We start from the raw sequence: 24,395 nt of genomic DNA on the forward strand, positions 1-24,395 counted from the left end.
GTGAGCTACAGCCTGGCTTTGGGAGCCAGCACTGTGGGAGAGCTGTCCTGGAACATACTTGGATGGCCTGTAAGTGTTTTGAGCAATATTCCATCAGCATATCTGTCTGTCACACAGGAGTGCTGTGTCCAAAACGCTGCGCGAGAGTATGCCAAGTTATATGCAGCTGAAGCTGAAACACTGGAGGGCTTTGGGGAAGTACCAGAGTGAGTATAGACAGTTTTTACACCTGTTTATGCTTATATATATTGTCCTGTGCCATGGCAGCCCACTGACTGCCAGGAGTAATTACTAAAGAGGAAAGAGGAAACCTGGGAACTGCCAGGCTGTTCATTCAGTCTCTGAGATCACTGGACACTTGGGTTTGTTTCTTACTCCCTCACTGACAGAATTCTCTGAACTTTACTAGTTTCTGTTGCTTGATTTCAGGATCATTCCAATCTTTCTTATTCATCGCCCTGCTAATAAAATCCCCTATGCCACAGTGGAGGAGGAGCTGGTTGGGGAGTTTGTGAAATACTCTGTCAGGGATGGCAAGGAAGTGAACTTCCTGAGAAGAGACTCAGAGGCTGGCCAGAAGTGTTGCACCTTCCAGCACTGGGTGTATGAGAAGACCAGTGGGAACTTGCTTGTCACTGACCTGCAAGGTGAGTTGTCTGAGGGAGACCAATTTTTTATCTACTTAAAGTTCTTGTAAAAAGATGGTTTTGAAAAGAAAAAAATCTTACACTCTCAGTGGAAGAGTTGTTCTTTCACGTGTGCCCGTAGTGGACTCTCAGTATGAGTCAAATCTGGATTTTTATTTCACCACCTAGAGTTTAGTGAAATGGCTTGTGAGGGAAAACCTTCAGGTGTTAATGACATCCTAGTCCTTCCCTTTTTCTTGTATTTAAATACTCACCAGCAGTTGCTCAGCAGTGAAATGCTCCACATTCAGGTCCTGGCTAGGTTTGCAGCAACATGTTCCCTCAAAAAGAGGAATAGTGAAGAGATGCCCATGTTGTGTTTGCTAAATCCTTCCTCAGCTCCTGTGGTTGTGACTCCACCTGCACAGTGTGCACAGGTGTACCTGGGACAGGGGAACACACACCCTTCTTAAAGAAACCAGGAAAACCTGGAATCTTAGGAAATATCATGTATTCTTTTACAAGAGAAGGCAGGAAAATTAGCAAGGCATCTAAACAAGATCCCTGAAATAATTTAAAGGGAGAAGAAAGCACGAAATCTTGGCCCAGGAAACAAGCTGTGCTGTGTTTATCACCCTGACAGCTGTAAAACAGTGGAACAAGTCTGACCTCTGGAAACTGCTGGTGACACAGAGCACAAGCATCCTGGTTTTAAGTGGGGCACTTACAATGCTTTGGAACAAATGTGACAAGTAATTAAGGTGAATAATTAAGGTGAATGACTAAGTAATATTGAATGCCTCCATATGTGAAGATATTCCTAGAAATGCCAGTGTAACCCAAGCTGTGTGTGGCCTTGCAGGTGTGGGGATGAAGTTGACGGACGTCGGAATCGCAACCCTGGCCAAAGGGTGAGTGAAATGGGGCTTCTCAGCACGGGGTTGTGCTTCACACATCTGTCTTCACAGTTAACATGGGCGTGGAGGGTGCACTGGGATGTGTTCTTACTTTAACTTTAGAAGAAATAATCCTCATCTGAGTCTTTCAACTTCTTTTTGTTCATATTTATGGGGACACACCTGTAATGGAAACACATTTATTTTGTTCTAAAAGGGTGGGACTACACTGTAGATTAGGCCTTGCTTTTTCTGCATGCCTCCCTTAAAACAGGGCATCAAAATGCATCCAAGGGCATTTGAGGAGTGACACGAAGGGCTCTGGTGACAGCAGGTAAGGCTCCTGCTCCTCATCAGCTGGAGGAGGGTGGGGCTGAGCACGCAGGGCCAGCGCTGGGGACAGGGCAGGGGCAGTGCTTGTGCTGCCCAGGAGGGAGCGCTGTGCTCGGGGGCTGGGCCCAGCTGGGCTGTCGCTGCCCAGCACTCACAAACACAGGGGCCTCCACCTCCACACGCTGTGGCTGCGGCTGCAGCCAGGGACAGGCAGAGGGGGCACTTCAGGAAGCTGTTTCCTGGTGAGGGTGCAATGGCCTCAGCTCTTTTGGGGGACTTAGATATAGGCCTGTAGTATTCCAACCTTAGTCCACTTCTCTGAAGTTGTTTAAAGCTGCTAATTATGCCACAGAGCCATGGATAGGAGTAGGCAGTGGCTGCTGGACAAGGAAAGTTGCTGGGGGAAAGTGCCTGTGACCAGTGCTGTAACTTCATATTCTTGTTTGAGAAACTGGCAGGAAAAGGTCATGTTCAGTCTTTATACTGAACTGAAGCTTGTCTATATACCTGTGGTATAGGAAAAACTTCACAATATCATTTAAATTATTAAAAATCTGACCTCAGAGTAGTCTGGGAAAATCCTGATCGTTTGCAGGCTGCCATCCGTTCAACCCTTAGTCTGATTTACTCTTTTAGCTGTGGATCCAAACTGAAAGCAGTTGAAACAAATGTTCATTATCCTGTTACAAACTAAAGAAGTCATAAATATTTTACTTAGGTAACACTGTTCTCAGGAGTCACAAGATTTAGAAAAATGCTTTAGTGGATGTTGTCTGGCTCACTGTGGGAAGCGACTCCTGTGAAAATACATTTTGTGCTGGGAAGGAAGAAGGTGGAGTGAGGAAATGAATAGACAAGGCAAGCTGTAGTAAGGATCACCTCAGGCATATAGAAAGGAAAATAATTTCCCTGCATGAACAACCTCCTAAAAATGTTGAGTATCATTTTGTTGGTCATTTAGCTAATGATATTCTTGCAAGATGACAGATTTCTCCTCCTCCTGTATTGTGTCTTCATGCTCCTTTCCTGGAGAGAACACCTCTGCATTAAAGTCTGCAGCTGGATTTTTAATTCCCTGAGGCTGGATGAGGACAAACAACTGAGTGCACAGAGCTCCTGTGTGTTGCTGGGTCTTGCTGCTTTGGGCAGTGTCCAGTCCTGCTGCTGAGAGCTGGTCTGGCCCCATGGGGAGGGGACCCATCCTCCTGCTGAGACACGAAAGGAGTGTGGGGCTGGTATGGCTCGAGCTGTTCTGTTAGAGATGATACAGAACTTACTGGGTTTGTACTCCTGGACAGTGTCAGCAGTAACACTCTTCATAGGAACGCTGGTGGTGTGTTTTCCCAGGGAACAGGAAACCAGAGGAGCCCAAAGCAGTGGTGTGTGTGGTCAGTGCCCTGCAGAATCTGCACACAGTTCCTGTCAGGAGAGGGCGCAGCCGAGCTGGGAACCAGAGCCCCAGGGAAGCGCTGTTAGTGTGGCCACTGGGGCGCACCAGAGCCAGCAACCCAGCACCAAAATCTGCCATTCTGTAGCTTCTCTGGCGAACATAAACAGAAATAACACCGCGCAGAGCCTGGCTCAGAGTGCACACAGTGAGCCAGATTAGAGCTGTGCTCAAGTGCTAAGGGATTTATCCAGGAGTGGTGCACACAGAGGAGGGAATTGGGAGCATGGAGAGCCACAGACAGTGATTAACAGCAGTGCTGGTTGCCAGGTGTGGGTCTAAAACTGTCTAATTCTGGGTCATTGATAAGCTTAGCTTTACTGCACATGGTACCAAGAGGCATTGGGGAGTTTGAGCCTGAGGACAAATACAAGATTCCCCCTTCAGATTTAAGGAAGATTTGGTTTGGGCCAACCCCCAGCTGTCGAGTCTGGAAGATGGACCTCTGTGGGGTCTTGTTTCTGAGTCACCTGTCAGGGGTCACTAGTGGTGTGCAAGGAACAGCGTGTGGTGCTTGGGCTGGGAGGGGTTTGGTGTTCCTGAGCACAAACCCTCAGAGAGTGGGGCAGGCTGCACAGTTCAGAAGCCACAGGGGCTCTCCATGAGTGGAGACCTTCCCCAGCCACACACCAGAGGCTGTGATGGCACAGCCGGGTTTGGACTGAGCTCCCAGCCCTGCCACATTCAGCAGTGATGGGGCTGTGCAGAACACACACTGTGGCCTGGGAGCACACAGGGCTTGTGAAAGCAGTGACTAACAAACAGCAAAGAGCTGTAGAACTCATGCAAAACTGTGCTCTCACATCTGTAGGTTTAGTTATTCCGTGGCCTGCTGTGAGACCTGGGGCTCTTTGCACCCTGCAGAGCCAAACCAGGCTCACTTGTGCCTTGCAGGTCCCACATGGCCGGGGGGTTACCTGGGGCACATCTGTAGCCACAGATCAAATGCAAACCCATTATTTAAGGGAAGGGAGATATGAGGATGGCTTGATTTAGGAGCAAAGCTAGTAAATCAAAATACTCATCTGATTTTAATGTAAGTGTTCTGTCTCTTGGGTGCAAGATGCTCCTACTCATACAGCAAATATTTTTGGCATTTCTTGAATTCTAAAGCTAAAAGTATTTAGCAGAGCATTCAATTATTCATTTAAAGTGCCTCTTACTTTTAGGATTGTCTGAGCAAGCACTACTGTCTCTGCTCTTTGTGCAGATGTTCCTTCAAAGACACAGGAATTGACAAGTCCCAGACACAGATAGCAAAGCTGTTCAGACAGGTTTTTATTTACTTCATAAGAAAAGTGGATTTTTTATAGCTCAACTTTCTCTCCAACATTATTTTCACGAAGGCATGAGTATTATCAGAAGAAAAACACAAGAACAACTTTTCTTAAGCTGCAACAAAAAGGCTACTTAGGAACAAAGAGAGGGAAAGCGAGAGGCAGAGTGTGGTAATCCTGCAGCTCCAGATGGGCCCAGAGCAGTGGCATTCCTCACCTGATGGATGGCCCTGGAGGTCACTGGTCAATAATATTCCTGCACAGTGCAGGAGAGGTGAATCCTCTTGGTCAGTCCTGCAGGTAGCAGAGGGAGCAGATCTGCCTTAAGCTACATGGAGCACAAGGTCCCCTCGGCCGTGCTGCTGTGACCAGCAGTGACACCCCGTGGCAGTGGAAGGGGCTGGAACACTGGCACCTCCAGGAAAGGCCCAGTGGTTCATGGAACACTCATGATAAATGAATAAAAGGGTTTCAGTCCAGGTCATCGCTGTCTGCTGGCAGTGCATGCTCTGCTCAGGCCAGCTCTGGAGTTGGGATCAGTGCTGGATAGAAGAGATTCCCATGCTGGGGGCAGGTGTGTTTGCTGTGGGACTCGTGTTTGCAGCTGTGTCTGGAGCATCACCAGCACACCCACAGGCTCTGGAGAGGAGCTCAGGAGGAAAGTGTCACATCTGTAATGTCTGCAGAGGAGCAAGAGAACAGCTGATGATCCTGCTGGGCTCCAGCATGTAGTGCTGGAGTGACAGTGACTCTGCTCTTCACCCCTCTTTGGGTAAACAAGCACACATGGACTTGGAGAGGAGAGGGAAGAAAGAGCTTTGAGGTCCAGCTGGCTGTCCATAGCCAGGAGAGGGGGGCTCTGGAGCAGAGCTGTCCAGCCCTGTCAGGAGCTTGACCTCAGAGCAGCAGTTCTCTCTTCAGCACTGGGCACTCTGGCTGAGGAAGGAGGTGGTGCAGCTGCTGGCAATGAACGTGTTGTGTTCATTGCAGTGCTAAGTCTCATTTGGTCTCGTGCAGTGATAACTCACAGTTCCCCTGTGAGGACAGTGGATGTCCAGGGAACCAAGAGAATAGGGAAGAACAGGCACAAGTTACCAAAAGATGAAAAGGAGAACCCTGGCTTTTCTTCTTCCTTCTCCATTCTGGGAACTTGACCAAAAATTGCTCCTTTGAAGAGCAGGTACAGCTTTTAAAATAAGCTGATGCAGTGTAAAAAGCAGGTCCTGGAAGTCCTGTCAGCAGCCAGCAGCAGAGTAAGGACAGTGGGGGCTTGGGAGCTGGATGGGCTGGATGGGACTGCCTTCCTCAGGGACATTCCCTGCCTCCTGCCCCGAGAGGCTTCGCTCCTTGAGATCCCACGAGCAGCCAGGGCAGAGGAGAAGCACAGCTTGGAAGTTATGTCCATGCCTGGATGTGAACAGCTTCTGGTTCTGACAACACTTTGTGCAACAGCCTTATCTGTTTGTGGGGGTCAGCAGAACTGTGCACAGAGAATGATGTAGCGTGGATCTCACCTGTATGTTACTAAGACAAAAGTAGCCAGCAAACAATTGTATTCTCAACTACATCCATGAAAAACAGTAGCCAGGACCCACAGAGCTTTGCCCCTGTGATGTTTTTCCCTCTGCTGTCACCACTTGTTACCCAGTTCCCTTCACCTCTCACAGGCTCAGTTGGGGTTTCTGTGACAGTACTTCTCAAGCCAGCATGGGTGGAGGAGACTTGCTTAATGTTTTCAAGTTGCTTATGGGTCAGAAATCACGCTGTGCCTCCCTGTGCTGAAAATTAATTTTGAAATCCCATTTGGCTTTTTTTTTCTTTGTTGCTACAGATACAAAGGGTTTAAAGGCAACTGCTCCTTTTCCTTCATTGAGCAGTTCAGAGCCCTCCATCAGTGCAATGTGTACTGTGAGATGCTGGGGCTGAAAGCTCTCCGACCCACTCACCAAAAACAGAGGAAAGCAACACCCACGAAAAGCAAAAACCTGCCAAACTCATCGACTGTAAAGAAAATGGTGCCCAAGAAGGCAAGAGAACAGAGAGACTTCATTCCTTCAGAGCACTGAGTTGCACTGTCCTACCTTGTGGAACTGCTCTCGAGGACACGTAGCGGTGACAGGCACTGTGACCTGAGGGGAGAACTCTGGTCTTTTGCCTTTTGGCTTGATTTTGGAGTCATCCTGATGCTGATGTCAGCAATGAAGGAAGGAGCTGCTTCTATGCTCTTGGTGCCTGAGATTTAACACTGGGGCAAAGGTTTGAAGACAAACTAAGCCATCTCTGGATTATTTTACAACCCTTCTGTGGATTAGTATCTGCACATTCTGAGTGCAGCACAGTTCATTGAAGAACATCTTCCCTTCTCCATGTCTGTGCCTGTGGCCCTGTGGGTTCAGCTGCTATGGAAACATCAATATATTTAAAATGCCACAGTGCAAGTTTTGCACAGTATTATTGCTAAGGCTGCTATAGAAAAAACGATTTTTGCATTTATAATCCTACTATAATTCTGCTCTTGTAATTTTTTCTCCCACTTACATATGTTGTATTAAATGACAATGCCATTCATGATTGGACATATCTGTATATTTCCCCCCAGCCCTCCCTTCCCAAATTAGCACCTTTATGGTCCTCAGAAAGCAGTTTATTCAGCTTAAAAACAGCAGCTTCTGTGATTCTCCGTTGAATCCCTTGCTTTCCATGCAAGCTTCCTTGAGTCTACACCCCCATGTTACAGTACTGCTGGGGTTGTAGGACAGGTTTGGAGTCTGTGTGGCCAAACAGCTCCCTCTGAAATGACCATCCCATCCGGAGGGGATGTTGGGACTCGCAGTTCCAGCCACGATAAGTACAGTGACAGAAACTCTCCTGCCTGCAGCGTTGGTGGCACATCCAGGCTGGGCATCCTGAGCTCCCTGCACACCTAAGGGACACCTTCCCAAAGGAACTGAGAACCAAGTGCAGGCCAGCTGAAAACAAAATGTTGAAATAGGTTGGATTAACTGTGCCCAAGGCTGGCTGTGTCTCTCCATTGAGGGCAAGGGAAGTGGGGTCAGACAGACCCCTGCAGCTGAAATTCCTGCTGCCACGTGGGATGAAGTTCTTCTGAGTGGTGCTGAAGCATTTGAGATTTTGGTAGTTCTCTGCTAACTGAGGTGCAGGAGTGCTGCTGCAGAACTTAGTCTTGCTGTGTAGTCTTTCATATGGTAGATAAGCTGATTATTTGACTTTTCTTTCACAGTATTTAGTGCTTTAAAACCCATGGTAATGTTTTCCTAAAAGGCCTAAGGCATTTCAGTGTCTATGTCCATATCTACAAAGTATTAGACACGTAACTCTTAAGATGATCTTTTTTTCCCAGAGGTGTCTGTAATCCTTAGGACTTTCTTGCTCAGTGGAACCAGGCTCCTTAGTCCCTTTTCAAACAGAACCTTGGGCACATTTGGAAGTGTCACCTGAGTGTTCAGAAGTGTTCATGGTGGCAGTGAGTGAAGGAGAATCCCTTGGCCCTCCAGGGACTCAAGGAGACAGCTTGAGATGCAGCACACAGTGCTGGGAGTCTCTGTGGGCTCTGGTTCCAGCTTTAGAGCTTCAATAACCACCTCACCAACACATAAAGTCAGGGAGTACAGATAACAGCCTGGTTCTGAAATATGAGTCTGGAGTGCAGAAGAATCTTCTCTGGAACTGGAAAACTGGGAAACTTGTAGAACATCTGTGGCAGTTTTAACCTCTGCACAGTGATAGACCCTTGCCATGGAAATGAAGTTATTCTTCACGTTTCCAAATGGCCAAAGCCAAGACTGCAAGTCCCAGGTGTGACTGCCTGGCTGGTCCTGCTGAACTGACCATTGCCACGCTGTGCTGCCTGTTCCAGCCCCTGTGGGTACTCCTTGTATGGATCCCCTGGGCCAGGGCTCCACAGCTCCAGGGGCAGCTCGTGTGTCTGAGTGCTGAGCCTTGGCTGGTTGTCCGTGGAAAGAGATGTGAGGTGAGGGAGGATCCCATGAGAAAACAGGCCACTCCTTTCCTCCTGCCACACAGCAAGAGAAGTCTGTGTGCAGTGGTTATTGGAGGAGCTTTTCAGTGTAACTCCTCAGCTTCACCTCACAGAACCTACCAGGGAACTGCAGGGATGTTGCTCCATCATGCTGTAATTTCTTTTTTTCTTTCCTTCAAGAAACTTCAGTATACCTAATGCTTGTGTGGTGTTGGAAAGGGCATGTTGCTCTACAATAAAAACCTCAGTATAAGTCTCTCAATGTTGAGCACAGTAGTAAGACAGTGACAGAGAGAATTAATCTGCATTGCTGTCCTGCTGCAGAGCACCAGGGAAGGTTGGGAACCCTCTGCCCATGTGGATGTTTGCCTGAATATTTAAATGAGTTTTCTTTACCAGCACCACACACAGGAGCTGGGGAGCCTGCATTGCCATTGCACCACATTCTGCACCTCTGTAGGAGTGAGGGCTGCAGAGCAGGCTGTGGGGACACTGCCAATCCTAGAGCCATCCAAAATGCCAGCCCTGGATCTGCTGTGCTCAGGCCAGGAATGCAGGAGGCTTATGGAGATGCTTTTCAAGTCAGAAAGCTTGCAGTGCCAGTGATGGGAACAGAGCAAGGAGCATGGAACAGACTCCCTGGAGAGCACTTGTGTGTGGGAAGGAAGGGGAGGGGTTCCCTTGCCCAGCCAGTTCCAGGTTAAGGAGAAAAGGAGCTGCTGTGCAAACTGCACACACAGGGCCTTGCAGACAAGCTCACTTCTGCTTTCCTCCTGCAAAGCCAGGGGAAAGGGAAAGTTCTCTTGCCCACTCTGCCCCCCAGCTCACCTGTAAAAAGATCCCCTCAGACTAAAGCTCCCTCTCAGCAAAGACTTTTTTAAAAATAAGCCATAATTATCTGCACTTCTGCTGATTTCACTGTGAGTCTGCCATAAAATATCGTGGGTGTGCAAGGACTGTGATTTCCTGAGTCTTGGATGGTGGGAGAGCACTGGCTTTGAGATCCTGACTGGTTATGGATGGCTGAGGTTGTTTGTGGTGGCAGAGCAGTGTCACTGGGTAGTGTTGATGCCTTACAGGTGCCCAGCCCGTGCCAGAGGTTTGGTCTGACCCAACACATCAGTCTCTTTACAGTTCATTTGTCTGCTCCCTGCAGACACAGGACAGCCTTGTGCTGTGGGTCAGCCCAGCCCTCACCTCTCCCCTGCCACCTTTTCACTCAGAACTTGATGCCTTTTTCTTTTTCACAGCTAAAAGCTCAGCACTGCCCCATGTTCCTGTTCAAACACACAGTGGAGAGGCACTTGGTGTTGTGAATATTGAGGTTACTACTCCCATTGCAAATCAGCTCAGCATCCTGTGGTCCTAAATCTTGGATGGGTCACTGGGATTTAGGCTCCTCAGTGCAATGCTGGTGCCTGGCTTTCGTTAGGCCTTTGAAAGTTCCTGCAGATAATCCCTATTCCTTACAATAGTTTTCAGAAGAATTTCTGTGGGGAAATAGTGACTGTTCCCAAACCAGTAGGTTTAAAACATGCAGTGTGCTTGCATGTGCACAAATCATCCACTCTGCTGTGACATGGGAGCAAAGCTGAAAGCACATGGAACCTGGATAAATGATGTTTCAAATTGGAAACAATAGACTTTTATCAGAATTTTGAAAAGTGTTCTGTTTGAAGAATGTCATAAGCACCTCAGTCAATTAATATTCTAAATGAAATTGTATGTAATTTGGTGCCAAAGCAGGAGCCAGGGTTTCACTCCATTAGCTAATTGGCTTCAGTTTTCTATTCTCCTGGTCAGTTCAACAGGAAAAAGAAAATCCCAAGCTGGCCTCTCAGAGATGATCACAGCCCTGTTCATTCCAAGGAAATCCACATTCCCAGTGAGGACATGATAGTGATGATTCCTTAAGGTTTCTTGTGTGCTCTGTGGTGAGATGTGGAGGTGCATGTAGGAGAGAATGGGTTTCCCACAGACTGTGGTGCCTTTGGTTGTGAAAGCAGGAGCAGAGCCACTCTGCTGTCCGTGCACCAGGGCTGTTTATTCCTCAGCACAGTGGGAGGATGCAGTGCCAGAGGTCCCAGACTCCCTGAGCCGCTGCCTTGTCTGCCAGTAGCTATTTAGTGTGATAATGGCGTTTGATAGACTGGACACAAACACCATTGTCACACTCCACAGCCCTGGGAGCAGGTCCTTGGCCCATGGGAGCAGTGAGGGATGCACATTGCAGGCTTCAGCCTGGGCAGTTTCAAAGATCTGCAAAACAGAGACATGACCATGTTTGTGCATATTTATGTGTGACACGTGAGCATTCTGACAAGTGGGACACAGGGCTCTGAATCGCTGTGAGGTGACTGTTTTGTCTCAGCCAGCTGTAGCCATGTAAAAGTGGCTGTAGGAGTGCCCTTACAGGCCAGGGAGAAGGTAATCTGTGCTGTCCTAGAGACAACTTCCTGAAGGAAGGGATGGCTCATCCCTGCAAGGACCTGTGTCTTCCTCTTATTCTAAGAGACAGCTCGGAATCCGCACCAGACTTCTATGGCTGTGTCAAAGCTGAGGAGTCATAATGGTAGAAATTATATTTGATTTCCATACACTTGTTTTAGCAGCATTTTTGAGTAGCCCACACTCGAGCCAAGAGTTTGGTCTGTACTCCTGGTCTCACTGCTGTTGTCGTGTTCCTTGAGGACATTTCAGAACCCATGAAACAGGGAGTAGGGACTGTGGCCAGCATCCGGGGCTGTGGGGGCCATTTCTGCACAGGCCAGGTTTCCAGTGTAGCTGGGCAGAGGGCAGAGTGTTTCTCTGTGTGTTCTCTGCTTGCCCAGTAACGTTTCTGCCCACCCTCAGTGAGTAGAAAACATCCCCTAAAAGATCCTGTCAGAGCACACCAACATTCTGCACAGGGATTTGTAGCCCATGGAAAGTCAGTTTTATGCCATCATCACATCTGAGTGCTGCAGGGAAGCAGAGAAAATAGAGAGAGGAGCACAGGGGAGGGAGGAGGGCAGAATCCAGGGCTGAGGTCAAAGGTAGTAGCCTCTGTTTTTTGTAGTTACTGAAAATTAACTTTCTGATTCATCCTGTGTGGACTGGTTGGAAGCCCCATGGCAGGGGATGGAGTTGTCTTTTTGTGCCAAGAGATGAGGATGGGATGTCTTGCTATAATACTTTACTCTCCCTCTCATTTACTTTTAACTCAGCAGTGCATTCCTATTTTACATCCTGGGGAGAATTTGCTCCCCATGTGTAATAAACCCAAACTCTCCAACAGTCTTCTGGATCTGGTGCTGTTTTAGCAACAGACTGTTAAGGAAGTTCAAGCACTCAAAAGGCCCATCCTCTGAGAACTCCTCCCCTGGGCTCAGGCTTTCCATCCCACAGGGCTCCCAAATCCAGGTGTTGTTGCAGATGGTGAGGTCGGGGCTCAGCTCAGTCTGTGCTACAGCACCAAAGTCAAAGTGCCAGCAGAGGAGACACTAATGCACCCTGTGGAGCTGCTGCCCACCTGTACTGAGCCACCTGAACCACCAGCACACTCTGCAGAGTGGGACAGGGGTTTCCTCTCCAATCCTCACCTTTGGTTCCAACTTCTGGTCTTTTCGGGGTCTTTTTCTTAATCGTGGTGTAGTTCAGCCAGTGTTGGCAGCTCAGTGCAAACTCATTAGGACTCAGGGTCAGTTTAATTTGTGGTTTGTGCCTAATGAACCTCAGGGAAGGGTTTGTGATAACTCAGTGCCACGAGCTGGCAGTGTGAGCTCGTCCGGAGTGCCCTGGGCTGGTGAACAGAACAGCAGAGAAATGGACCTTCCCTGCCTGGTTACCAGGCCAGGCTGTTTCATCTCTGGAGCAGGATTATTACAACAGTGCTGGCATTGCCATCCCTGCCGTGGTCACAAGCCTAGGAATGCTTGGGCAGGGCTGACAGTTTTCCAAGGCATTTTCCTGTTGTGTGTCTGTGTTTGGAGCCTGCAGTGGGACAGAGCTGAGCGTTTGTACACACACAGGTCAAGCCCTTGTGCCATCCCAGCTAGGAAGGACACATCTCTGACAGGAGGGGAGGAGCTGGAGCAGCCCCTGAGCATCACATGGCACTGAGCCTTTGGAGTTAATGATGGCAAACACCCCGTCAGGTCCAGGACACTCTCTCTGATGCAGCTGAAGCCCTGAGGTCTGTGGGGCAGGTTTTGGTCCACATGCCTTTGCTGTTGCTGCTCAGAGTGGAACAAATGCCAGAGGGATGGCTTTCTAATTCATTCAGTGTTAGTGTTCTTCCCTCTTTCCTCATAGGTATTTTACTTGGCTGTCTCTCTGCAGCAGAGGGAAGGCCAGACAAGAGCCTGTTCCAGGGAATCAGAGGAAAAGCCTGGCAGTCCTGGGCAGAGCAGGGGAAGGGCTCGAGGCTGTGGAATGTGTGTGACAGGAGAAAGCCAGGCAGCCAATGCAGCTGCAAGCAGGCAGTTTATAGTTCCACAGCTACATGGAAGCTTCCAGCAATTCAACATGAGTATTCCCAAGACAAGAGGTACTGGAAGAAAGAGAAATAGCCACTAGTTTTTGGTACTGCAAGGGAAAAAAAACTCCAAAGCCATGGGAAAGTTACAGGTCAGTACAGGGAGAAAGCAAAGTGTTGTCATCAGAGAAAAATAATCCCTTTTTTGTTTTAATTTTGCTGTACATCTGTGTGAAGAACATAATTGGAATGTTTCAATTGAGAGGAGATTTGTGAAGAACAAAAGGGTTTTCAAGAGGATTTTTTGGGCTGGATCACAGAACCTGTCCTTCTGTATTCCAGACCTGGAAGCATTCCTGTTCCCCTGGGAAGTCTGTCAGCTTCCCCACCACCCCTTTTTAAAACAATAAACCCTTAGGGTGCCTTGGGCTGCCCTAACAAGTGCAGGCAGAGATTCCTGGGTCCCAGACATTCAGTCCTGGTCCATTGCACAGACAGGCCTTGGGCAGATTTGCTGTGCTGAAATGCTCCGTGTTCCAAATCCACCTGCACTGGTTTAGTTTGTTAATACCTTGCAGCATTTCCTTTTCCTCACATGAATCGAGCACAGGAAGGCACTTACCATTGGAGACACCTGCCAGAGGATCCTCTGGAGTGCTGTGGGGCTTGGCAGAACCAGGATTCTCCTGCAGGACATTTGCTGACTGTCAGTGTATTTGGGTCACTGCAGTCTTGGTTTTCTTTCCGGAGTTCCCAGCAGTGCTCAGCTCTTGCAGCCTCTGGTTCCAGTGGACACCTTTCCTGCTGCCTTTATGGGATCCTGAGGTTTTAAAGTAAACAACCCATTCTTGCTCTGATAAGTCATATTAAAATATTGATCTGGGGGAGGGAGATGGCCCTCGCTGCACTGAGCCAGAGTCACCTCTAGTCAGACCAAGGAATGGAAAAAAAGCTCTTGGACCTCAATTTTCTCCCTTCCTTCAGGGAGAGCACATGTAGGGAAGGAAAAATGCAAAATATTGGGGGTTTTCAGCTGCCTGTTTTGCTGAAATGTGAGATGAAGGGTGTTTGCTCTGGCTGCATATTAATGGTTACTTCTGCCAGCAGGACTGATTTCATCAGTTCCCCAGGTCACAGTGCTTATCTCATGGTCACTGCTAGGGCTTGCCAATCTTTTTAATTTTGATGTACTGTCTGCTCTGTGCAGGAATTTTTCAGAACTCTCCAAAAGCCTGTCCCATTTCCAAAGGATTTTACTTCCCAGCACACCTTGGAGCTGGATGCTCCAGCTGAGCCTGTCTGAGCACCACTGGAGAGCCCAGGAATTGCTCACACCTCCCAGGACCTCCAGACAGTCAGGGAGACCATTGCACAAACCTGATGAATGTCACATTTCTTGTGAAGGCTGCTATGGGATCTGAGCCTGAGATTTTCTCTGAACATAAAGCCACACTTCAGAATGGTAACTTTTGATAATTAACTGGATATCTCACTGCTTTCTTCCACTACTGTGCTTCTGCTACACTGGAATATTTTGGAACAGTCTGAAGTAAGTGTGGGGTTTTAAGAAGTAAAGTTTTGAATATAATACCCACAAAAGTGAGGAACCAGGTCCCTTTGCTGCTTTGGGCTGGATGTGTCTGTCCAGCACCAGAACAGCACTGTGAAATCAAACCTGGAACACAGTCTGTGTCTTGCCCTCTCCTCTCTGCACCCTCAGCAGCACCAAGGGCACATCTTTTCTACTTTAGGTTGTCTTGGACTGTAAATTTGTCATGGCAAGAATGATCTGCTGTTTCCTTAAATGTTGATTTCTAATCCAGTCCCTTGATGTCAATGGTCACGTCAGTCATGGCTAAAGGCAGGGCCTGCCCTGTGCTCTCCATGCAGGGATGAACCTACAGTTACAGGTTCTAGCAGTCTGATCCCTGCATATACAGCTCAAAAACAGGTTTTCCCCTTAGTAAAGCCCCCCTGATTTCTAATTTTCAGGGATTTAGTGACACCCTTGGCTTCTGAGTGATCAGGCTCACACCTCCGGCAACGCCCAGCTCTGTGTTCTGTGGGCACACACCTGGGGCTGTGGGGCCTGGCTGTGCTGGGGTTGTTCCTGCTGATGGAATTCCTGGGATAGTAGGGGGAATATCCCTCCAGCTTCAGCTGCTTTTGTTGGGTGAGTCCCCGTGGCTGGGCTAGTTCAGAGTCTGCCCTTAAAGCAGAGCAAGGTTTGGGAAAAATACATCTCTAAAAGTACCTGTACAATAACAACAGCATCCCATGTGCAAACTCCATTTGCCACTGAAAACATGGATGTGCATGTGAAGGCTACAGAAGGAACCTGACAGTTTGCTTAATCAGAAAAAGAGTGTGAAAGACCCCCAGTAAAAACCCCAAACCCCAAAGCAAACCCAGAACATCACATGTTGTCCAAGACCAGTGGAGAAACACTAAAATGTGCTACTTTTAATCACAGAGGAAACATCACTTACTTGATATTTCCAGGGTTGTGTTTCTGCAAAAAAACCCCAAACCAACCAGTTTTCCTCAAAATGGGGCTCTGCAGTTGTAGGTGAAGCCCCGGCCACTGCACAGGGAGCCTGGGGAGGGGCTGGAACTGCATTGCAACACCCAGGGCTGCTGCAGGCCAGTTGGGGGCCAGTTCTTTGACATTAAATGCCAAAGGATTTGGAAATCCCTGGAAAAAGAAAAGGACCTGGTTTGTTTAAATGTTACTAAAGGTGACACAGGGACAGATAATGCAACACATGTTGCACATGCACCTCAGGGCCACAAGCAACACCATCTAACTTTAAAGTTCAGTCTAACTTTGCAGCTGGCACTGCTCAGAGCAGAGGGCCGAGTCCAGTGACAGCCAAAGGTCCCTTCCAGCCTAAATTATCCCTTGATTCCATTTTATGTGCAAAGCTCCTGGTGTCACTAGACAAAGGGCACAATTTTATCCAAACACAAGTTCTTTCCTCTCATTTTTCTTATATGAAATGTGGAGGATATGATGAGTGAAATAGAAATCTGAGGGGTGATGTCTTTTCTGTGGGGAAACAGTGAAAGAACAGCTCCAAAACGGAGGGAATAATTTACCACAGGGGCAAAAATTGGGCTGTTGGGGAGTTTTTTCACACTGGGAAGGTCTAATGAACAGGAAGGAGCTATGGTTTGGTTCTGCAAAACCTTCATTATGAAATTCTTCAGTTAGAAATATTTTGTGCATGAACATCTCACTAGTCCATGAGGAGAATTGGTTCTGTCTCCAGGTGGTACAGACCTGCACAGGTGTGGGAGTGGTACAGAATGAACCTCCTTTGGAGCTGGTTAATTCTGATCATGAATACTTTGTGTGTTCAGCACAGTCTGTTTGGAAAGCCTCTCTGAAGGGCTGTAACCCCCACTTATGGTGTTTATTCAGATTTGCACAGGCAGTTTCACCAGTCAGTGCAAGGTGAGACTTGCAGGTCAGGGTTCTGTTACAGGATCTCCATGGGGCTCACCTGAATCACTTCTCATGCTTTTTTTCCCTGCACACTTAAAATCAGAATAGTCTGAACTTTATATGTGAAGACAAATGACACAGAAGGACCCTGGTGTGCATGTAGGGCCAGTGGGGAGGGGTGACTGGATTGGGAAGAGTTTTTTCTGCCTCATTCAGATTCGTGTTACCCAGTTCATGTGTCACAAACCTCGGGGTAAAGTTGGTTGCAGTTTTTAGGGGTACAGGAAGCTGGACCCCCAGAGGAGGGGCTGGGTTATAGATAAAGTGCTTACAAAGAACTGCTGAGGCAGCACTCCAGGGGGACCCCAGTTCTGCAGGCCTCTGGAGCCCCAGCACTGAACAGTTTTCCTTCCCTGGACTGCAGCCTCAGAGCTGTTGCACTGATGTGCATTCACAGAGCAGAACCTGTGTCTTCATGGCTTTGCTCCAGCACATAATCAATTCTCTTAAACTGAATTGAGGCTGGCTGTGTCATCCATGGAAAAATCCTGTCACAGCCCCACTGTGTGGGCATGGCTCCCTTGGTTTGAGTTCCAGACAAATCTGGGTCAGAGATTTAGGCCAGAATCTTTTGTGGAGAAAAATTGTACATATATTCAGTGGAACTGAATCTATCCCTTTGCTTTGCTAATGCCAGGGACTCTGTGCTGCCTTACATTGTTTTTGGATGTGGCCATATAATGTTTGAGAGGACATTGCTACAGGAACTCTTGGGCTCAGAGTGGGCAAAGCTGGTGTTTGACAGTTTGCCCCAGATTCCTGCAGCATCCAAGGGGCACATTTCTCAGTGTGGCCCCACAATCTCATGGGCAGAGGGGAGGGTACCGGTGCTGGGCCCGCTCAGATCCCCAAAGGGAAGTGCTGTGACCCTTGGCAGTCGATGGCCAGTGGTTAAAGATTACCTGTGCTGGTCACTTGGGCTGCTGGACAGAGAAAGATTAACTCAGAGCAGCAGAAAGTAGAGCAAAAGTCTTTAACCTGGAAACCGTGATCTCTTCTGATTTCCAGGGGCTCAGTAAACGAAATTGATTTTGAGTTTCCCAATCACCAAACTCATTATCTCAGTTCTGGCCTGTCCTGGTGTTTCTCGTAACCATTCCCTCTCTGACACATCTGACAGGGAGAATCCAGGTTGGGGATTATCTTCAGATTAAGGCAGCGAGGTCTGGCTGACAGTGCCCCATCGGGACGTTGCTGTTTCCCAACAAAACAGTTGTGGGCAGAATTTAAACAATTTTCATGTAAGCAGAAGGGTATCAGATAAACCTCGTATTTACCAGTGGCCCCCATAGATCTGCTCCCAGTGCAGACACGGCTGGGCACCCTGGGCAGCGTTGGGTACCCTGGGGTGGGTCTGAGGGGGCACTCCCAGCCCTGCCAGTGCCCCCTGAGCTGCCCCTGCCCCACCGCCCGGGGCACAGCGCGGGGCTCGGACACACACGGGGATGAGCAGCCTCATTCAGCTCTTGGGTTTGCAAGTAGAGAACCTCTTTAAATCCCCTTCTCAGAACTTGGAGACACTTTAGTGGCCTGAGTTCTGTCAGTCCCCAGTGCCTGGGGCCGAGGGTGACACTGCTGAGGGACCTGCTCCCAGTCCCTGTCCCGGTTCCTGTCCCTGTCCCTGTCACTGTCCCTGTCCCCGTCCCTGTCCCTGTCCCTGCAGGGCAATCCCTGTCCCTGTCCCTGCAGGGCAATCCCTGTCCCTGTCCCTGTCCCTGTCCCCGTCCCTGTCCCTGTCCCTGTCCCTCTCCCTCTCCCTCTCCCTCTTTCTCTCCCTGTCCCTGCAGGGAGTCCCTGTCCCTGTCCCTGTCCCTGCAGGGCAGTCCCTGTCCCTGTCCCTGTCCCTCTCCCTCTCCCTGTCCCTGTCCCTGTCCCTGCAGGGAGTCCCTGTCCCTGTCCCTGTCGGGCAGTCCCTGTCCCTGTCCCTGTCCCTGTCCCTGCAGGGCAGTCCCTGTCCCTGTCCCTGTCCCTGTCCCTTGTCCCTGTCCCTATCCCTGTCCCTGTCCCTGTCCCTGCAGGGAGTCCCTGTCCCTGTCCCTGTCCCTGTCCCTGCAGGGCAGTCCCTGTCCCTGTCCCTGTCCCTGTCCCTTCAGGGAGTCCCTGTCCCTGTCCCTGTCCCTCTCCCTGTCCCTCTCCCTGTCCCTGTCCCTGTCCCTGTCCCTGTCCCTGTCCCTGCAGGGAGTCCCTGTCCCTGTCCCTGTCCCTGCAGGGCAGTCCCTGTCCCTGTCCCTGTCCCTGTCCCTGTCCCTTCAGGGAGTCCCTGTCCCTGTCCCTGTCCCTGTCCCTGTCCCTGTCCCTGCAGGGAGTCCCTGTCCCTGTCCCTGTCCCTGCAGGGCAGTCCCTGCTGCCCACCCCGGGCAATGGCTCCTGAAATGGGAGCTGGGGAGCCCAGCCCAGCACTGAGGCCTGGGCTGAGTGTTTCCATGTTAGAACCCATGAATGGTTTGTTTCTATGTTAGAGTCCCTCAGTGGTTTGGGTGGGAAGGAACCTTACAGCTCACCTCATTCCACCCCCTGCCATGTGCAGGGACACCTCCCACCAGCCCAGGCTTCTCCAAGCCCTGTCCAGCCTGGCCTTGGACACTTCCAGGGATGGGGCAGCCACAGCCTGTGCCAGGGCCTCACCCTGCTCACAGCCAAGAATTCCATCCCAACATGCCTTCTGACAGTGCCCTCTGTGAGTGGGATGCTGTCCCCCCGTCCTGTCCCCCCAGCCCCTTGCCCAGGGTCCCTCCCCAGCACCCCTGTGAGCCCCTGAGGTGCTGGGGGGCTGCTGTGCTGGAGGGAACCTGCACTCAGAAACAGCAGGTGAGCAAAGGTAAAGTGAACATCAGCAACTCCTGGCCTAGCACTTTACAAGATTATTCATCAAAAGCACAGAAAGAGGAATTATTGATCTACTTTACAGGCTGTAGAAACAGGATTGAGTTTCACAGATGCTCAGGCACACTGGCCTTAACAAGCCTTAATTAAGACCAGGTGTGAGGGTGGCTCGAGGGACCTTTAACGTTTTCTTTGTCTAAAGTGATTCTTTGTTTGGTGAGGTTTTCAGAGGCTCTGCAGAGTTGGAAAAGGTTACCTATTGCACTGGGGTTTAAATTTGCTGGATAGCAACAGCTCTGCAGTTCCTGAGGCTGCTCTTCTGGACTGACTTGGATGGAGAGACTTAAAACTGGTAAGTGGACTGTTAATTTTTGGTTTTAATGGGATGACTCTGAGGTTCCTGTATGTGGCAATTCAAACAGGAGGTGTGGCTTGGCATGTAATAGATTTGATGAAATTTATAGAATGATTATCTATGGGAAATGTGCTGGATCAGAAAGAAATCACCAGAAAACTTTCCCCTTGCTTGCCCCCATCTTCACGCTCTCTGAAGATAGATTAGGAGTAGAAAACCAGAAATTAAGAAAGGTGTGGTTAATTGATCAGAGCTGGCCTCGTGTTTCAGCCTCTGGATGGCCTGAGCAAGTGTGGTGGTGTCTGGGTCCTGGGCACTTGGGCCCGTTCTGTGTTCCAGGGCTTTTCAAACTCAGCTTGTGGAAATGGGTGTGTTTGCAGTGTGGGAACTGAGCGGTGTGGCCTGGAGCATCCCAGGATATTCTGCTGAAGTGTAATCCCAGAGCCTGGTGATGGGATGCAGGCTGTGTCAGGGTGCAGGCTGTGTCAGGGATGCTCAGGAGCTGCTGCAGGCTGTGTTAGGGGTACAGGCTGTGTCAGGGATGCTCAGGAGCTGCTGCAGGCTGTGTTAGGGGTGCAGGCTGTGTCAGGGATGCTCAGGAGCTGCTGCAGGCTGTGTCAGGGGTGCAGGCTGTGTCAGGGATGCTCAGGAGCTGCTGCAGGCTGTGTCAGGGTACAGGCTGTGTCAGGGATGCTCAGGAGCTGCTGCAGGCTGTGTCAGGGTGCAGGCTGTGTCAGGGATGCTCAGGAGCTGCTGCAGGCTGTGTCAGGGTACAGGCTGTGTCAGGGATGCTCAGGAGCTGCTGCAGGCTGTGTCAGGGGTGCAGGCTGTGTCAGGGATGCTCAGGAGCTGTTGCAGGCTGTGTCAGGGATGCTCAGGAGCTGTTGCAGGCTGTGTCAGGGTGCAGGCTGTGTCAGGGATGCTCAGGAGCTGCTGCAGGCTGTGTCAGGGATGCTCAGGAGCTGTTGCAGGCTGTGTCAGGGGTGCAGGCTGTGTCAGGGTGCAGGCTGTGTCAGGGATGCTCAGGAGCTGTTGCAGGCTGTGTCAGGGGTGCAGGCTGTGTCAGGGATGCTCAGGAGCTGTTGCAGGCTGTGTCAGGGGTGCAGGCTGTGTCAGGGATGCTCAGGAGCTGTTGCAGGCTGTGTCAGGGTGCAGGCTGTGTCAGGGATGCTCAGGAGCTGTTGCAGGCTGTGTCAGGGGTGCAGGCTGTGTCAGGGTGCAGGCTGTGTCAGGGGTGCAGGCTGTGTCAGGGGTGCAGGCTGTGTCAGGGATGCTCAGGAGCTGTTGCAGGCTGTGTCAGGGTGCAGGCTGTGTCAGGGATGCTCAGGAGCTGTTGCAGGCTGTGTCAGGGGTGCAGGCTGTGTCAGGGTGCAGGCTGTGTCAGGGGTGCAGGCTGTGTCAGGGATGCTCAGGAGCTGCTGCAGGCTGTGTCAGGGGTGCAGGCTGTGTCAGGGATGCTCAGGAGCTGCTGCAGGCTGTGTTAGGGGTGCAGGCTGTGTCAGGGATGCTCAGGAGCTGCTGCAGGCTGTGTCAGGGATGCTCAGGAGCTGCTACAGGCTGTGTTAGGGGTGCAGGCTGTGTCAGGGATGCTCAGGAGCTGCTGCAGGCTGTGTCAGGGTGCAGGCTGTGTCAGGGATGCTCAGGAGCTGCTGCAGGCTGTGTCAGGGGTGCAGGCTGTGTCAGGGGTGCAGGCTGTGTCAGGGGTGCAGGCTGTGTCAGGGATGCTCAGGAGCTGTTGCAGGCTGTGTCAGGGATGCTCAGGAGCTGCTGCAGGCTGTGTCAGGGTGCAGGCTGTGTCAGGGTGCAGGCTGTGTCAGGGTACAGGCTGTGTTAGGGGTGCAGGCTGTGTCAGGGGTACAGGCTGTGTCAGGGATGCTCAGGAGCTGCTGCAGGCTGTGTCAGGGTGCTCAGGAGCTGAGGCTGAGCAGGGCAGGGCCCACGTGGAGCCTTGAGCTGCCCTGGGGGTTGTGGCACTCACCTGGTTGAGAGGCCCAGGGTCACCTTGTGGGCTGCTGGCCCTGTCCCCTGGGCAGGGATGTCATGTGGGTAAGGGCACTCTGGTGTTGAGTCCTGCAGACCTGAAGGCACCACAGTTTTCTGAACAAAGCTTAGGGCATGTGTTTGCTGGCACTGGCACATAAAGAGCATCCTCTCCTCTGCCTCACCATGAGAACAGAACAGGCACTAACCTGGTGTTCCATGTTCATGTTGGTGCTGCACACCCTGGAGTCGTGACCAGGCAAAGGGGGCTGGAGGGGCTGAGCTGGGGCTGAAAGGGCAGAGGTTTTGATGGAGTGCAGAGCTCAGTCAGGAAAGCCCTGTCCTTCTGTCACCACTGGGAACTGGATACAAAAGCTGCCTATGGAATCACACACTGGTTCAGCTCACCAGAGCTTGAAATCTGTAGCCACGACATCACGAGGCCTCCCAGTTACACAAGGTTGTGTTCAGAATGCAGTTAAAGAAAAATGATTTTTTGTGTTTCATTTCTTGCTATCTCATAGTGTTGGTATTACTGTTTGAGAGAAGAACTAGTTTGCTGGTCAAACTAATTTCCTCTTCTTTTCTCTTTTTTTTTTAAATGGAGAAATGAGATCCACCCATGAAAAGTAACCTCCTTTTTAAGGAGAAGAAACCCAAAGTGAGGGAGAAGGGAGGAAAATTCTGTTTGGTTTGGAACAAATGCCTACTTTATATATTTGTGTATGGATATTTATTTGGAGCTTCTGCTAAGGTATCTGCTGTGTCAGTGTGTGATAGTGTCACAGCCACCACAGAGCCCAGCAATGCAGCACAACACCCTCCCTTGGCTGAATCTTTGGTCTCAGCTCGCTGCTGTCTGGGGGTGTTTGTATTTTAAAAGCTAAAACTTTCTGCTGACACTAAAATGAAACACTTCCAACCTCCTGGTATTTTTCTGTTGTATTGGAAATCAATTCAACACATGCAATTCTTGTTTTAGTAATCTTGGTGAATTAGTTTTTATTTTTATTAAATAGAAGATAGGTTTGTGTTCATATAAAGATCAAGAGAAAATTAGTTAATTTCATGTCCAAGTGAAGATTCTTAAACTATGCAAGTTTCAGTCATTTCAACATTATTTACTTTCAAGGCTTACCCAGGGATTCAAAGATAGTGCTCTCTGCTTACCAAGAAAAACCCCTAAGTTTTAATTAACGTTTGCAGGATTAATTCTGTATGAAATGAAATTTAGAACTCACCTGCTGTTCCTAGAATATTCCTGAAAACTTGGTTTTCTTCCTCAGAAGTTTATTATGACTGGAAAAAACAAAACACGACATGTACAAATCTGAACCTTTATGGTCAGTGAAAAGGGGGTTATTTCCTCCAGATACCAGCTGACGTTTTTCCCACTTACATGAGAGCATTATCCCCTGCCTGGCCGTGGAGCTGGTGAGGCCACGGCTGCGTGTGGGACTCTGGGGCAGGGTGGGCAGTTCCTGGGGCTGTGCCCTGGGAACGATCACTGGCTGGGAGCTGAGCCTGCCCTGGCTCTGGCTGTGCCTGAGTGGTGCTCCAGGGCTGTGCCCTGTGCTGCTCTGTGCCCTGGGATGGGGCTGTGCCCTGTGCTGCTCTGTGCCCTGGGATGGGGCTGTGCTCTGTGCTGCTCTGTGCCCTGTGCTGCTCTGTGCCCTGTGCTGCTCTGTGCCCTGTGCTGCTCTGTGCCCTGGGATGGGGCTGTGCTCTGGGATGGGGCTGTGCTCTGGGATGGGGCTGTGCCCTGTGCTGCTCTGTGCCCTGTGCTGCTCTGTGCCCTGGGATGGGGCTGTGCCCTGTGCTGCTCTGTGCCCTGGGATGGGGCTTTGCCCTGTGCTGCTCTGAGCCCTGTGCTGCTCTGTGCCCTGTGCTGCTCTGTGCCCTGGGATGGGGCTGTGCCCTGTGCTGCTCTGAGCCCTGTGCTGCTCTGTGCCCTGGGATGGGGCTGTGCCCTGTGCTGCTCTGTGCCCAGGGCTGCTCTGTGCTCTGGGACGGGGCTGTGCCCAGGGCTGCTCTGTGCCCTGTGCTGCTCTGTGCTCTGGGACGGGACTGTGCCCTGTGCTGCTCTGTGCCCTGTGCTGCTCTGTGCCCTGGGATGGGGCTGTGCCCTGTGCTGCTCTGTGCCCAGGGCTGCTCTGTGCTCTGGGACGGGGCTGTGCCCTGGGCTGCTCTGTGCCCTGTGCTGCTCTGTGCTCTGGGACGGGACTGTGCCCTGTGCTGCTCTGTGCCCTGGGCTGCTCTGTGCCCTGGGATGGGGCTGTGCCCTGTGCTGCTCTGTGCCCTGTGCTGCTCTGTGCCCTGGGATGGGGCTGTGCCCTGGGACGGGGCTGTGCCCAGGGCTGCTCTGTGCCCTGGGATGGGGCTTTGCCCTGTGCTGCTCTGTGCCCTGGGCTGCTCTGTGCCCTGGGATGGGGCTGTGCCCTGTGCTGCTCTGTGCCCTGTGCTGCTCTGTGCCCTGGGATGGGGCTGTGCCCTGGGACGGGGCTGTGCCCAGGGCTGCTCTGTGCTCTGGGACGGGGCTGTGCCCAGGGCTGCTCTGTGCCCTGGGATGGGGCTGTGCCCTGTGCTGCTCTGTGCCCTGGGATGGGGCTGTGCCCTGGGATGGGGCTGTGCCCTGTGCTGCTCTGTGCCCTGGGATGGGGCTGTGCCCTGTGCTGCTCTGTGCCCTGTGCTGCT

General features: G+C 50.7%; 1 protein-coding gene and 2 long non-coding RNA genes across 3 annotated transcripts in view; 1 reads left to right on the forward strand and 2 right to left on the reverse strand.

Annotated features, from left to right (window-relative positions):
* Window positions 1–7,145, forward strand: part of ALPK2 (alpha kinase 2) — a 30,717-nt gene extending 23,572 nt beyond the window's left edge. The window contains exons 8-11 of the mRNA XM_071580699.1: window positions 118–206; window positions 430–647; window positions 1,489–1,537; window positions 6,411–7,145. Of these exons, the coding sequence (XP_071436800.1) occupies window positions 118–206; window positions 430–647; window positions 1,489–1,537; window positions 6,411–6,645 (591 nt within the window). The 3' untranslated portion in view covers window positions 6,646–7,145. The remainder of the gene's footprint in view (window positions 1–117; window positions 207–429; window positions 648–1,488; window positions 1,538–6,410) is intronic.
* Window positions 4,564–14,052, reverse strand: LOC139684593 (uncharacterized). Its single transcript, XR_011699934.1, has 2 exons — window positions 13,658–14,052; window positions 4,564–10,838 (listed from the first exon to the last, which is right to left on the reverse strand). It is a non-coding gene; the product is annotated as an uncharacterized lncRNA (long non-coding RNA).
* A 7,653-nt stretch (window positions 14,053–21,705) lies between these two features.
* LOC139684594 (uncharacterized) lies at window positions 21,706–23,223 on the reverse strand. Its single transcript, XR_011699935.1, has 4 exons — window positions 23,101–23,223; window positions 22,943–23,000; window positions 21,911–21,990; window positions 21,706–21,799 (listed from the first exon to the last, which is right to left on the reverse strand). It is a non-coding gene; the product is annotated as an uncharacterized lncRNA (long non-coding RNA).
* Between the last annotated feature and the right edge of the window lie 1,172 nt (window positions 23,224–24,395).

Source organism: Pithys albifrons, chromosome Z (genome assembly GCF_047495875.1).
Source record: "Pithys albifrons albifrons isolate INPA30051 chromosome Z, PitAlb_v1, whole genome shotgun sequence".
Classification (NCBI taxonomy): Eukaryota; Metazoa; Chordata; class Aves; order Passeriformes; family Thamnophilidae; genus Pithys; species Pithys albifrons.